We start from the raw sequence: 12,298 nt of genomic DNA, 5'->3' as shown, positions 1-12,298 counted from the left end.
GCGATGGGTGAGCAGCCCTGGCAACTGATACCAGGACTACCTGGTGCACACCCATGAATCCAGCCAATCCCAGTCTCAAGACTGGCTTCGGAAAATTTCTCCAGATTGGACCCCTTGCTCCGAAATTCATGTTCTTTCTTGCGCGGTATCAAATCGTATTGATCGTCGCGGTTGGTGCCCAAGGCATCAATCCCGCAGAACAGGCCTTACGGTATCTACAGCGTTATATAACTATTACATTACCTTGGAAAAAAAAAAAAAAAAAAAGAGGAGAGGAAAAAACTGGGTTTCTAGGGATGGGAGATCTCTCAGGTATCTAAAGAAATCATGCTTTCGTCTCGATCAGGTATTGTGTAGATATGAGTACAGCCAACTGAAGAAATTCATGATAGAAGGAGAAAATATCCGTCCAGATGCAGAGAAAACAAAATCACAATGTGTCGAGTAAATGGCAGTATCTACAAATGGTGGAAGTCCTGCTGGTGTTTTTTCGAGCAAAAACACACCACCTCGAGTATGAAAAGTACTATTAGTATGTACCAAACCAATCAATGATAAGACATAAAGAGAGGACAGCTCGCTGCTCTGGGTTATTTAATCATGTGGCCCATTTTGGCAATCTGTTTGGTATATTAGTATGGGCAGTGTCAGGCGAAATTTAGACAAGACACAAGAGCAGCCAGACGAACCTTTGTCCTGAGATAACCTTCGACTTCGGTGCTGTTGATTCCCTTCTTGCCTCCAGTTCGCCAGGCTAGAGGAACCATCGACACTCGGTCCTTGACAACGACCTCCCGGTTGGCGCCCTCAACGGCCCGGATCTTGTCCGGGTTATTTGTGAGCAGCCGGATGCCCTCGGGATTGGCATCGACCCCCAGTCCCAAATCCACCAAGATGGCCGTAGCCAGGCCGTAACTGCGAGCATCTGCCGGATGTCGCAGGAGCAGGTTCGCCTCAACGGTGTCGGAGCCCAGATCTTGCAGGTTGTAGGCCTTCAGCTTCTCACCAAGACCAATCCCTCGTCCTTCCTGCCGGAGGTATACGATGACCCCGCCTGGGGAATTCGCAGCCAGGGTCTCTGCATCTGCGTGGGCAAGGTTTTCTGGTAAAGCCTCCTCCGGTAGAGACATCAGTCTTGCAGCCTCGTCGAGCTGCTCGCCACAATCACATCGCGCAGACCAGGCCGTCTCACCGGTATAGCACTCGGAGTGGATTCTCACCAGCGGCGCCTGTGCGAATTGCGTCGGATGCGCAGATGCCGTTGTTCCTTTCTCTCCCGTTGTCTGGCTACTAGCAGCAGCAGCAGCAGCAGCAGCTTCGGCCTTCTCGTCATACCAACTGCTAATCCTCCCCGGGTGGAGTTTTCCCACGTATGCCCCGCGAATCATGCGATCCAGCTCTGTCTCCCCCGGTTTCACGCGATCTAGACTTCGGCTACGAATGGTATTCCCAAACACAATAGCCAGGTGTTCCTTGTTGTCGATATCGTTGTGGTAGAGATGGAGGAACATCTCCGTGCCGGACGTGGTGGGAATCCGTGCGCGAACAATGCATTCCACACTCGGCAGCTGGTCCAGGAGTTTGGGCGCCTTTGTTGTCGTCGCAACCCTGTGTCGCAGGCCAGACAATTGCGTCTGGTGCAGGACACTTGCCGGGTTCATGGTGCCCCCTGGTGTGCTTGGAGGGGTGAAGGCGGGGGAGAGGAAAGAGCCTGGCAACGCGGGGGTCGCTGTTCCTCTCTCATTTTCTGTGCTGCTCTCCTGACCCGATTCATAGTGTGTTTCCTCCGAGCTTTCGGCTGGATTCGATCTCGGTGCGGCGGTCGAATTGAGCGAGATCTCCCCCTCAACCTCGCCGTCAGGAGGGGACTGCGGCGAAAAGTATGGGGAGGCGTGGGACGGTAAGTCCGGCATCGCGAGGGAGGTAGAGGGGGGGAAGTACAGGGCAGGCAGTTCGGTATTCTAAATACTTCACAGTCCGGGTTCCCACGCTCAATCAAAGAAACAATATCATGGGCAGCTGCAAAGATTCGCTCCTAGTCGTTACTCCTCTCCATGACACTCTTTCGATATCCTCTTGTGCGGGGGCTGCCGGGCCGGTAATGCTGAGTCATCCCGATTTCACATGGAACAGAATTAGTCAGTGCTGACACCATCTATCCGAGGCGTTCGGCCGAGTTCTATTACTTGATTCGAATCCTTATAGGTAAAGATGAACAAATTCATTAGGCAGCCCCCCATGTAAAGCTAAACCAGACAGCCTAATGTATCGCCTGACTCCGGTGACATGACAAATTGGTAACTTCATGCAAAAAAGTATAGAAAAAAAGGGTATCATGATGCTGGGGAGTGGGTGTGGCTGCAGTCCAATCCTGCAGGTCCCGTAGATGGTACTATCTCGCGCCAGCTCTTGGTATTTCGTAGGCCAGATCCGTGGTCGAATCATTTCATTTGGAGGGAATATCCAAGACGAAGCGTCGGTCAACTTCCATCTCTTTATCGTCCTCTTCGCCTTCGAATTTCAGTCGATAGACATCCTTCTTGGTGCCCATCACCTCGGCGCGGTAAAAAGTGGTTGTGTCTGGATACCGGGCAAGAACCTGTTTCCCAACGACGAATGAAGGCAGCGTGGACCCGGCCTTCGGGATGGGTATGAGAGAGGCTGCTGTCGTCCGGAATACGGTGTCACCATTCTCATTTGGCTCGGGGTCTTGAACGTCGTATCTTCGAGAGCCATGATTAATCTCTGTGTGACGTATTTTGTTTGTTTTTTTTTTAAGGGGGGGCGCTGCCTTACCGTTTCTTGTGACCATCCCCGGAGATTGCCTTGATGATACATTGGATTCCCTCGCCTTCGACGCCCTGTTTGTTTTTGTTGTGTTTGAAGACCACTTCTGCCCCAACAACCAGGTGTCCGTTGCGCTCGGCAAGGGTGCCTTTGGTCAGTTCAGGACTGTCTTCGATCTTGACGGCAACGGTATCCCGGGTGTCTCTCTCGCGCGCCTGACTCGACACGCTGGAGCTGCGCTGAACGCTGCCTTTTACTCGGTTCAGCTTGTCTGACACGGGTGGAGCCGAGGGTCCAGGAGAGTCGGTTGCTGACCCGTCCAATTCGTTCCTCTTTTTTCGCGATTTGGGAAGCGAGGCTGACCGGTTAAGCGGCGCTTCTGCTTCGGATGCCTGACGCAGTGCCGTCAGAAGCCCCAGATTTTTGATTACATCACTTGGCTCTTCTTGTAGAATAGCTCGCTCTTCCTCGCAGAGTTTAAGCATCTGGCGAAACAAGCCATCGAGCTGATTATGCTCACTTAGAGTTGGTCCTGTAAAGTTGAGCTTGCTGTTAGTCTTGTATCCGGGAGATATAAGCTTTAGAAAAAGACTAGCTGATATCGTGTAGCATATAGAGAGCAGTTTGGAAGAAGAAAATCTGTCAGGACTGGAACATGAATATCTTGTAGAGGTGTTTCTTCCCCCCATCCTGACTGGACCGGTACAGTAGGTCAAAATCATCAATAGCAAATCAACACGGCATTGTATCTCCAACCAAATTCAATGCGGATGTGTTTTAAAGAGCCTTGTGCGCTAAAATGGGAAAAGAACTCTGGGCTCCGCAATGGATATCTGAACGCAGGCAAAGGTACTGAGTACTTACTATTGCGCTCTCGGGCAATTTTCTCATTTAACGCCATGATTTGTTCACTGAGAGCCCTTTGCTTGTCATTCTTCTCCTTGGCTTTGCGTAGATCTTGGAGGATCTTATTCCACATGTCGGTCTCCTCATTAGCGGCCAGTCCATTGTCCCGGGGCACCGGAGGCCCTCTAGGGCGATTTCGAGACATGTCGTCTAGCTGTTTCGAAGATTTAATTCTTCCTTTTCTCCTAAACAACCTTTTATAGACTCAATATCGACCTTGATCTTAATATCTGCTGAACTCTTCTTGTCCCTGTTGAGACACAGGGCCTCCGACTCGAACGCGAGACCGAGCGTACGACCGGTTCCCGCCTTTGGCGATGCGGGAAAAAGCCTCAATGTACTGACCCTTCGTTACCTACCACACAGATGGCTGCCAGAAATGGCCTTTGGCTGCGCCTCTAGCCCCTGGTATAGAGATGGACGTCTAGGGACAGCATCGCGGAGCCGTCAAGCGCGCCGGATGAGGAACCGGTCTTGGCAGTACCGGAAACAGCGCGGCTGGGCGATAAGCGCACGGCAGAGATAATATGCTTACTAATCTTGACCATGCCAACAAGAGCCGTTACCTAATAGAACGGTCACGGGATACTTCCAAATGAGGGGAGACGCTGGACAGAAAAGGAAGGAAGCGGGGCGCTGCTGCACCTGGGCAGTTCCAGAGCCAGGAACGGTGAGCGAATGTGTCGTTGCTGAAAACAAATCATACCTCATTCAAGCATCCAGCCAGGAAGACGGACAGGAGCCTTCCTCTGACTCTCCCAAGAGTTGTTTCTTGTTGACTTTACCACTATCTACTCTTAATTACACCCTGTCCTTCGCGGCGGGCTCTCCACTTTAGATCGCTCCTCTAATACTTTACCTTGAATCACTCAACATGCAGGTTCCATTGTTTCGACTGCAGTGTGGTAAGCTGCTGAAGAAGGGATATATTTGCATTGCACAGCTAACTGTTCCCAAGGTGTTAACAGCTATGACTGGGGTATGATACTGTCCAGGCTCTACTGTCTCGTTGCCCCGCACTGAACATCGTCATAGGCAAGATTGGCCACGAGTCGACCGCTGCGAAATACGCAGCCACCACTGCTGTACCGAACTTCTCGATCGAGGCAGAAAAGCCATACGCTGAAGTAGGTGGATGGCGGGCTTCTGTGCGAAAAGAATTGCTAGCTAAGAGTACTCTAGCTATGGATGGGAACACATCCTTCACTTCCTTCCAAGGACCTCGAAACCCAGAGGACGTTGCTGGATCTCGTACAAGATAATCTGGCCTTGATGTCGACGGAGATCAGCCATCGGTACGGCGGCAAGCTTCCTTTTCTGTTCAAGGTGCTTTCAATCCGGAAGGCACTCAGTATTCAAGCGCATCCGAACAAGAAGCTTGCAGAACAGCTGCATGCTCGTGATCCCAGAAACTACCCTGGTAAGCCATATCGCCGTCTCTTAAACACAGATTGGAGAGCTAGTTTTTGCTGATGATGGCGGTTGTATAGATGATAATCACAAGCCCGAGATGACGATCGCCATCACGCCCTTTGAAGGACTCTGTGGTTTCCGTCCGCTGGCCGAGATCACTCATTTCCTCCAGACTGTTAAGCCTCTCCGCGCCCTTGTTGGTGACCAGGCTGCCAGCGAATTCGAGCAGACCGTGAAGGGGTCAGAGGAGGCGGAGGATGAAAGCACGGTCCAAAAGAACAAGGAGGCACTCCGCAAACTCTTCACATCGTTGATGGAGTCTTCTCCAGAAGATATTGAGGCGGCTAGCAAGGACCTGATCGCAGCGGCGGAGTCCTCCCCAGCAAGCTTTGCTGTCTCGAGCAGCAGTCCTGACAAAACCCCCAGCAATCCAGAAGAACTCGCTGCAATTACCGTGCGACTCAATGGACAGTTCCCTAACGATATCGGTCTCTTCGTCTTCTTCTTCCTGAACTTCGTCACGCTGGAGCCGGGTGAGGCTATGTTCCTCAAGGCCGATGACATCCACGCCTACATCTCTGGCGACATCATCGAGTGCATGGCCGCCTCTGACAACGTCGTCCGGGCTGGGTTCACTCCCAAGTTCAAGGACGTGAACACTCTCACCAGTATGTTGACGTACTCTTATGCTCCAATCGAGGAGCAAAAGCTGGCGCCCACAGACTATCCGTACGTGCTCCTAAATGCACGTGCATACTCCAGCGCATCGTCCTCCGTCCTCTACGACCCGCCAATCGAGGAATTCAGCGTGGTGAAGACAGACCTGAACCGGTCAGGTGCCAAGGCCACGTTTGATGGCATCCCTGGCCCCAGTATTTTCATTTGCACCGGTGGCGAGGGAAAGATTACGGTTGCAGACAAGACTGAAGTGGTCAAGGAGGGATACGTCTTCTTCGTGGGCGCCACCGCAGAGTGTATTGTCGAAAGCACTAGCGATAACAGTGTCTTTACGACCTATAAGGCGTTTTGCGAACTTACAGGAACAGAAGACCTTGCGAATGGACAATAGCCTCGGTACGAGAAGTCGAAGTGGAATCAAGACATAATTTTAACTGGGTTATATGGCTTAAGCTCTAAATAATCAATTTATCTTATTCTCTTCAGCCTGGCTTTAGATGTATCACACTAGTAAGTATTAGAAGGCTATTCCTATCACCTATCAGTATAAACCTTGAGTAGAAAGTCAATGCTTGTCTGTGGTTTGAATTGCACTACGGACGGTAAATGATTAACACAACAATAGGGGTCTCATGATGTTCATATTAACGACTATCTCTGCTAGATCTCATATCAAGCCACCTTGGGAGCGTACTTGGCGGCTGCTGTATCAAAGAAAGCACTCTTCTCCTCCAGATCGACGAGGAGGGGGTGCGAGGGCTGAACCTGCTTCAGACGACTTGAATTGTGTTAGTGTGGTTGCAATGCAGGGGGGGGGGGGGGGGGGAAACAACTCACGCTTCCAGCTCATCAGAGGGCTTCCCTGCCAAGACATTCAAGACAATCGTATTAGCAATAATCTGAACGTCATCCGGATACTGGGCCAAAGCAGCGGAGAGAGCAGCCTCTGCCTCTGGCAAACGACCGAGATGGATCTCTGCGACGGCCTGGCCGACGATGGATAGCGGGGCGGAGGTGCTGGGGGCGGAAGCCAGTTCTTCGTAGACGTAGAATGCGGATTGATATTTCTCGCCGCCCTTCATAGTTAGAAATGGTCCAAGATAAGGGCAAAGTTATGAATGAATACCACACGCATCCCCAGCCACGAATCGGCCAGGTTGACGAGAAGCGAGTCCTGCGCCCAGCGCTTCGCGGCCTGCACCTCCTTGATGGCCAAATCGGTACGGTTCTGTTGCAGATGGATCTGGACAATCAAAGCGACACTAAAAAAAAACAGGAAGGCATGAGCTTTGAGCTTTGAGCTAAGCAAGCAGGCAAGCAGGCAAGTTCTTACGCCTCCAGATTCCCCTGATGCCTCGACAGGAGAGCCAAGGCCTCCTCACTGTTACCCAGCGCGTGTAGGACGGTGCCGCACAGGACCTGCACGGAAGCGTTGTCCGGGTAATTCTCCGCCAGGTCGTGTGCGGTGGAGAGGGCGGCGTCGTTGTCTCCCGCCGCGTGCTGCGCCAGCGCCTTGACGGCGGCAAGATCGGCTTCGCCGTCGCCCTCGCTTTCCGCATCTGTCTCGGTAACGACCTCTTCTGCTTGGCCGAGAGCGATCTGGGCGCGCAGCTTGAGGATGCGGGCGGGGAGCTGGTTTTCCGGCGAGAGGGCGGCGGTGTCGAAGTCGATCACGGAGGTGTATTGGCCTTGGTGGAAGGCATTGTGGATGTTGATGAGTTCTGATAGTTAGAAGAAGTGGTTTCTACCAATCGATGAAATGGTTGTCTTACCACCCTCTGCTGAAAACGGATCCATTTTATGTTGATGTGTGTGTACTGTTCCTGTGAGTACGGAGTAGTATAACTCGTTCATCCTAAAGTCAACGTTGCCAGACGTGGGCGGTGAGACTCTATTGACGTTAAAAGTTTACGTCCTTACCAGGTAACTACTAAGTTACCTACCTTCCTAAGTTACCTACCTACTTACTACCTAGTTACAATGTCCCCAACTGCAATAATGATAGAAGTCTAATGCAGAGCTGCTCCCAGACTCGCGCAGCTATTATCCACGGGTTTGACGGGAAATCACCCTTGCAGTTTGGCGAAGGAATTCGACGTGACCCGCGCGACGATTTACCACACAGCAACGCTTTCTACTCACACATGGTTCATCGGATGAGCTGGAAAGACGTACTTGAAAGGACTGAGGCCTTCAAGTCAGCAATCCAATGTGTTCTTCGAAGATCCGGTCTTGTCAGGGATAGATTGAAGCCTGTCTGGCCTCAGTACAACTACTGTACCTACAACTCAATCTACCTGATATATCACAGTCCTGTCATGAAGTGGAGGTTAAGGTTTGTAGATGGGGAATATAAGCGATATTATACGATTATTGAGGACTGAAGTATTGTAGTATTCTCCATAGTACTCCAACTTCTGCCAAGAGGAAGCAATTATGAGCATCCTCAAATTTCAGCAACGTCTGTGCGCAAGAAGACTAGAAGACTTCTAGAAGTAACTAATATACTACATAGATAATATGTAGTATGTATGTAATACTCTGTAGTACTCTGTAGTACGGAGTACTCTGTAGTACTGTCAGGATGAGCAGAACTATGTAGTATTATTGTCTACACTAAAGTAAATATAGAAGAATAAGCTGCGACGGAGCGGACCGACAACCTAGAATACTCCATAGTCATTATTAGGAAACTAATTAACTACGGTAGTTAACTAGGTAGTTAATAGTTACATGGGTAATACCACGAAGCCGGAACGCCTCGTGGACGCCTGAGCGCAGAGTTGGAATACGAGATCACAAGATAACCATGCTTAGCAATCACCCACTGCCTAGAAACAATAGGGATGCAGTCGGCATCTCAATCGAGGCTGAGCTGAAACAATAGCTGCATTTGCGTCAGACTCCGTACCTAGGTAAAGCGTTAGTTATTTACTACCTACTTAGGTACTTAGCGTACGTTGAGTCCTTACTACATATAGTCAGGAATGAGTCTGTAAACCGTTAGGTACGGAGTACGGAGTACTCCGTAGTCAAAGGATGAGACACCCCTGGCAAGAGGCGCAACGTTCCATCCAGCTGGGTTCCTGACTGTTCCAGCGCCCAGGTCGGACGGCTCGGACGGCTCGGACGGCTGATGGAGTATAATAAATATTAGATACGGAGTAATAAAATGAATTAGCACTGGGTTGGAATGGTTTAATCTCACGGCTGATCAATAGGAAAGAAATGGCGGGTCAAAGGAATAGAAATAAAAACGGCTTTGTGCCCAATTTGCCACCTCCTTGAGATGGAAGAGGAATAGAAGCTGGTTTTATTCCATAGAAGCAGTAATTAGTTTACCAGGTACGACTACCTAGTACCTTAGGCCGTAGGAGCACCTCCGGAATCGTACTGTACTGTTGATGTAATGTAATGACGGTCTGTTCAAGTACTATGTATGTATGTATTATGTACAGCTAATGCAACACATAATTTCACGCGTGCGGCTCATGATGATGTCATATATACCTTGAATCTCACCCAGCTCCAGTGAGGTAATTATTACTGCTGTTTAATTCAATTATTTAGAGTTTCTGGGTTTCTGTAAAGAATTAGAAGAATCAGAGAATGGATTATACTTATAGGCAGGTCTCTATGATTCATAGGTGGTACTCGTACTAGCTAGGTATTCGAAGCGGGGTTAGGTACCAGGTATGATCGTAGCAAGGAGTCTCGGATGCAAGATCCTATGAGGTAGTTAGCTGTCAGTGACGATTTATGTATTGTATTGTATGTATCCATATAGTATATTACCAGTACATCACCACTATATTACCTGGAGTCATAATTAATTACTAGGTACCTACTTACCTAGTAGTATCATTCATTACCTAGTACCCTCTGCTATTAAACCTCTATTATCACTCTAAGTCCATTCTAGTTGTCAGAGCAGAAACAGTACTATCCTTCTAAAGTAACAAGTAGTTATCTACTAGTTAGTTAGTCAACTAGTATCAAGTAGTAAAGTAGCCTCAGGCCAGGAACTGTTCTCGTGACAATCTGCATACTCCGTATAGCCTAACTTTAGAGTTCCTGTCTACCAAGTACATTAGTAGTTACCTGTGTGTACTCTGTAGTAAGCTATGGCAGACACTTGCAGCGTACATGCACCAGCTTAAAATAGGACACGAAAACAATGCTCCCGCCGCAAGCGCCGGTATGTAGTAGGTAGGTAGTTAGTGTATAGTGTATACTTATCAATTGCCTATCTACTACATACTACTCCATATAGGCGGTTAGGCAACTTACTTGGGAGTACGTGTATACTGTCAGTACATCTGACTTCCTTCCTAGAGCAGATCGACAGGGATACAACATAGGTAGTACTTGCTAGATACCTGGATAGGCACCGAGATACACAGCTACAGTCGACTCAAGAGTAATGATTATCCGATAACAAACTGGCTAGAGGTGCGGGGTCACCAATGACCAGCATAGAGAAGTGAGGCATGGCATAACCGGTAGTTTAGTAGATAGCTAGTTATTAGTTAACTAGTTGCTAGACTAGTGACTACTTATCTACTAAGTAGTATTAATAGTATTAATAGTATATTAGATCAATATTTAATAGTATTATATTATTGTTAGTATTACTTTGTCAATGACGTCGGGTTTGACCGCTACTTGGACACCAGAAAGTTGACCGCCAGGCAATGTTTGCACATTCAAACCCGAATGGAGTCCCAGTTAGCTGTTCTCTTAACTAATGATGACGCTGCTTTCGGCCGTAGACATCGACGCCAGTCTTATCGTCCAGAGTTACTGGGTACTAACAGTTCACTACTAGAATCACGGGGACAACGGCGCGTATATTATTCGAGCTTCCAAGATTCTAGCAAATATACACGCTGACACAATGCTAGCCTATGCTTACTATTATCTGCTGAAACTTGCCCTGGAGATTGACACTGCCTTGCCCGCCCCCCCCAATCATGGAGGATAGTCCGGGGGATGGGTAAATTGCGTGGATCCGATGTTGACCACTCGTGTTGCCAGTCACCATCCTTTAGGTTGTAGTAAGGTATGAAGCAGATGATTTTTTATTTTCTTTTCTTTTCCTTTCCATGGGTGATTCCATTTGATGTCCAGCGCACCCGACTGCTTCAACGATCAGGCGATTTTCGGTCTAACTTGTGCCCAGCGAGGCTGTCTGTATATTTAATACCTTATTCTTCCCTCATCCTGATCTAACATCATTTCTAATTATTACTTTACTATTCCACTAGTACAGTAGTACTATTACTACCATTACTACTAGTTAGTAGGATCTTCATCAACTAGTAGGAGTCTACGGTATCTCTCCCCTCGATATTACAACACTTACAATACACCCGCGGTATTGACACGTCATTACCAACGGCCCCTCCGTACCGTACGGCAACCGTTTGGTCCCACCATTGAAACCACCTCCCTCGACCAGGGCCGGGGGGAGGATCTTGAGCAGTGACAAACCAGGCCAACTTTTTTTTCCCTTCCCCCTCCTTCTCCTCCTTCTGTCCTTTTTCTCGCGTGCTCTCCTCCAGCATCCGGTCTGTGAACCTGTTGATCCTGTATATCTTCTTCTTCTCATTGTTCGTCCATCCATCAGCTCTCATCTTTTTTTTTTTTTTTTTTTCATTCGCCTTTTCCTCCCTTATCGATTGCGCGATCTCGTCTTCCCCCCCCCCCTTCCCTCCTCATCCTCCTCCAAACTAGTTTCACCACTACTACGGTACCACCTGCAGGTCCTCGTCTTTTTTGCTTCTCAGCATCGTGTACCCCATACCACACGTAACCGTGCAGGACCAGGGGGGACCTGACAAGGCGAGACAAACCTAGATAGCCTTGAGGGCAACAACGCTTCGAAGCAAGACGATCGCACCATTGGCATTGACAGGACAGGGCCACCCCTCCGATTGCCTCGCCGTCCCGGGTTAGACTATCTGCACCACTGTGTTGGCAGTCTGTCGTGCATTGCGGCTATACCGATTCCTCTCGTCAGCGATTTCCCTTTACGCCGCTGTGCGCTGCCTTGCAATTTAATTCCGGTTCTCCAAGAATTGACTTGACACTCGCAACCCCCCCCCCTTTGAGGTACATGCGCCGAGCGCCCTTCCTTGGCTGCTGGCAGGGCATTTTTCTCACGCGGCCTCCACATACACACATACACACAGACACACAGACACACAGACACAGACACACAGACACACCTCCCCCTCTCAAGTGACCTGCTTCCAACGGTCAATTGGATCGTCCGTGCGTCCACGTCTCTCCCTCGCGTGCAGAAAAAACGACAGCGGTTCCCCACGAACTCGGAAGATCGACAGGTGAAAAAAGAGAAATTGAAAAGAGGGGGTACTTGGTCCTGATAACAGGTTCTCCCAGAGCGGGCACGCACCGAAGAAAAAGAGAGATAGCGAGTGAGAGAAAGGGCTGACCGCATTGATCGGCGAGTAACGACGTGCAGTGTGTGTTCCAGGACCGTTTCTGTCAG

The 12,298-nt window shown here is 49.4% G+C and overlaps 4 protein-coding genes across 4 annotated transcripts; 1 reads left to right on the top strand and 3 right to left on the bottom strand.

The window, feature by feature from the left end:
- Positions 1 to 267: 267 nt before the first annotated feature.
- On the bottom strand, positions 268 to 2,401 carry ASPZODRAFT_128528 (hypothetical protein). Its single transcript, XM_022722048.1, has 3 exons — positions 2,165 to 2,401; positions 690 to 2,098; positions 268 to 620 (listed from the first exon to the last, which is right to left on the bottom strand). The coding sequence occupies exons 2-3, from the start codon at positions 1,911 to 1,913 to the stop codon at positions 591 to 593; spliced, it is 1,254 nt and encodes a 417-aa protein (XP_022584453.1). The 5' UTR covers positions 1,914 to 2,098; positions 2,165 to 2,401; the 3' UTR covers positions 268 to 590.
- Positions 2,206 to 4,159, bottom strand: ASPZODRAFT_128525 (hypothetical protein). Its single transcript, XM_022722047.1, has 3 exons — positions 3,652 to 4,159; positions 2,797 to 3,319; positions 2,206 to 2,723 (listed from the first exon to the last, which is right to left on the bottom strand). Exons 1-3 carry the CDS (start codon positions 3,836 to 3,838, stop codon positions 2,447 to 2,449), a joined length of 987 nt encoding a protein of 328 aa, XP_022584452.1. The 5' UTR covers positions 3,839 to 4,159; the 3' UTR covers positions 2,206 to 2,446.
- A 238-nt stretch (positions 4,160 to 4,397) lies between these two features.
- ASPZODRAFT_128524 (hypothetical protein) lies at positions 4,398 to 6,311 on the top strand. The gene is made up of 5 exons (XM_022722046.1): positions 4,398 to 4,598; positions 4,652 to 4,672; positions 4,729 to 4,820; positions 4,876 to 5,113; positions 5,184 to 6,311. Exons 1-5 carry the CDS (start codon positions 4,568 to 4,570, stop codon positions 6,173 to 6,175), a joined length of 1,374 nt encoding a protein of 457 aa, XP_022584451.1. The 5' UTR covers positions 4,398 to 4,567; the 3' UTR covers positions 6,176 to 6,311.
- A 145-nt stretch (positions 6,312 to 6,456) lies between these two features.
- On the bottom strand, positions 6,457 to 7,581 carry ASPZODRAFT_58178 (hypothetical protein; the record flags this gene model as incomplete). Its single annotated transcript, XM_022728749.1, has 5 exons — positions 6,457 to 6,562; positions 6,622 to 6,860; positions 6,911 to 7,046; positions 7,118 to 7,505; positions 7,557 to 7,581. The coding sequence occupies 5 exons, from the start codon at positions 7,579 to 7,581 to the stop codon at positions 6,457 to 6,459; spliced, it is 894 nt and encodes a 297-aa protein (XP_022584450.1).
- Positions 7,582 to 12,298: the final 4,717 nt, after the last annotated feature.

The sequence above is a fragment of the Penicilliopsis zonata genome (assembly GCF_001890105.1).
Source record: "Penicilliopsis zonata CBS 506.65 unplaced genomic scaffold ASPZOscaffold_2, whole genome shotgun sequence".
In the NCBI taxonomy this organism is placed as follows: Eukaryota; Fungi; Ascomycota; class Eurotiomycetes; order Eurotiales; family Aspergillaceae; genus Penicilliopsis; species Penicilliopsis zonata.
This window is presented reverse-complemented; position numbering and strand designations above follow the sequence as displayed.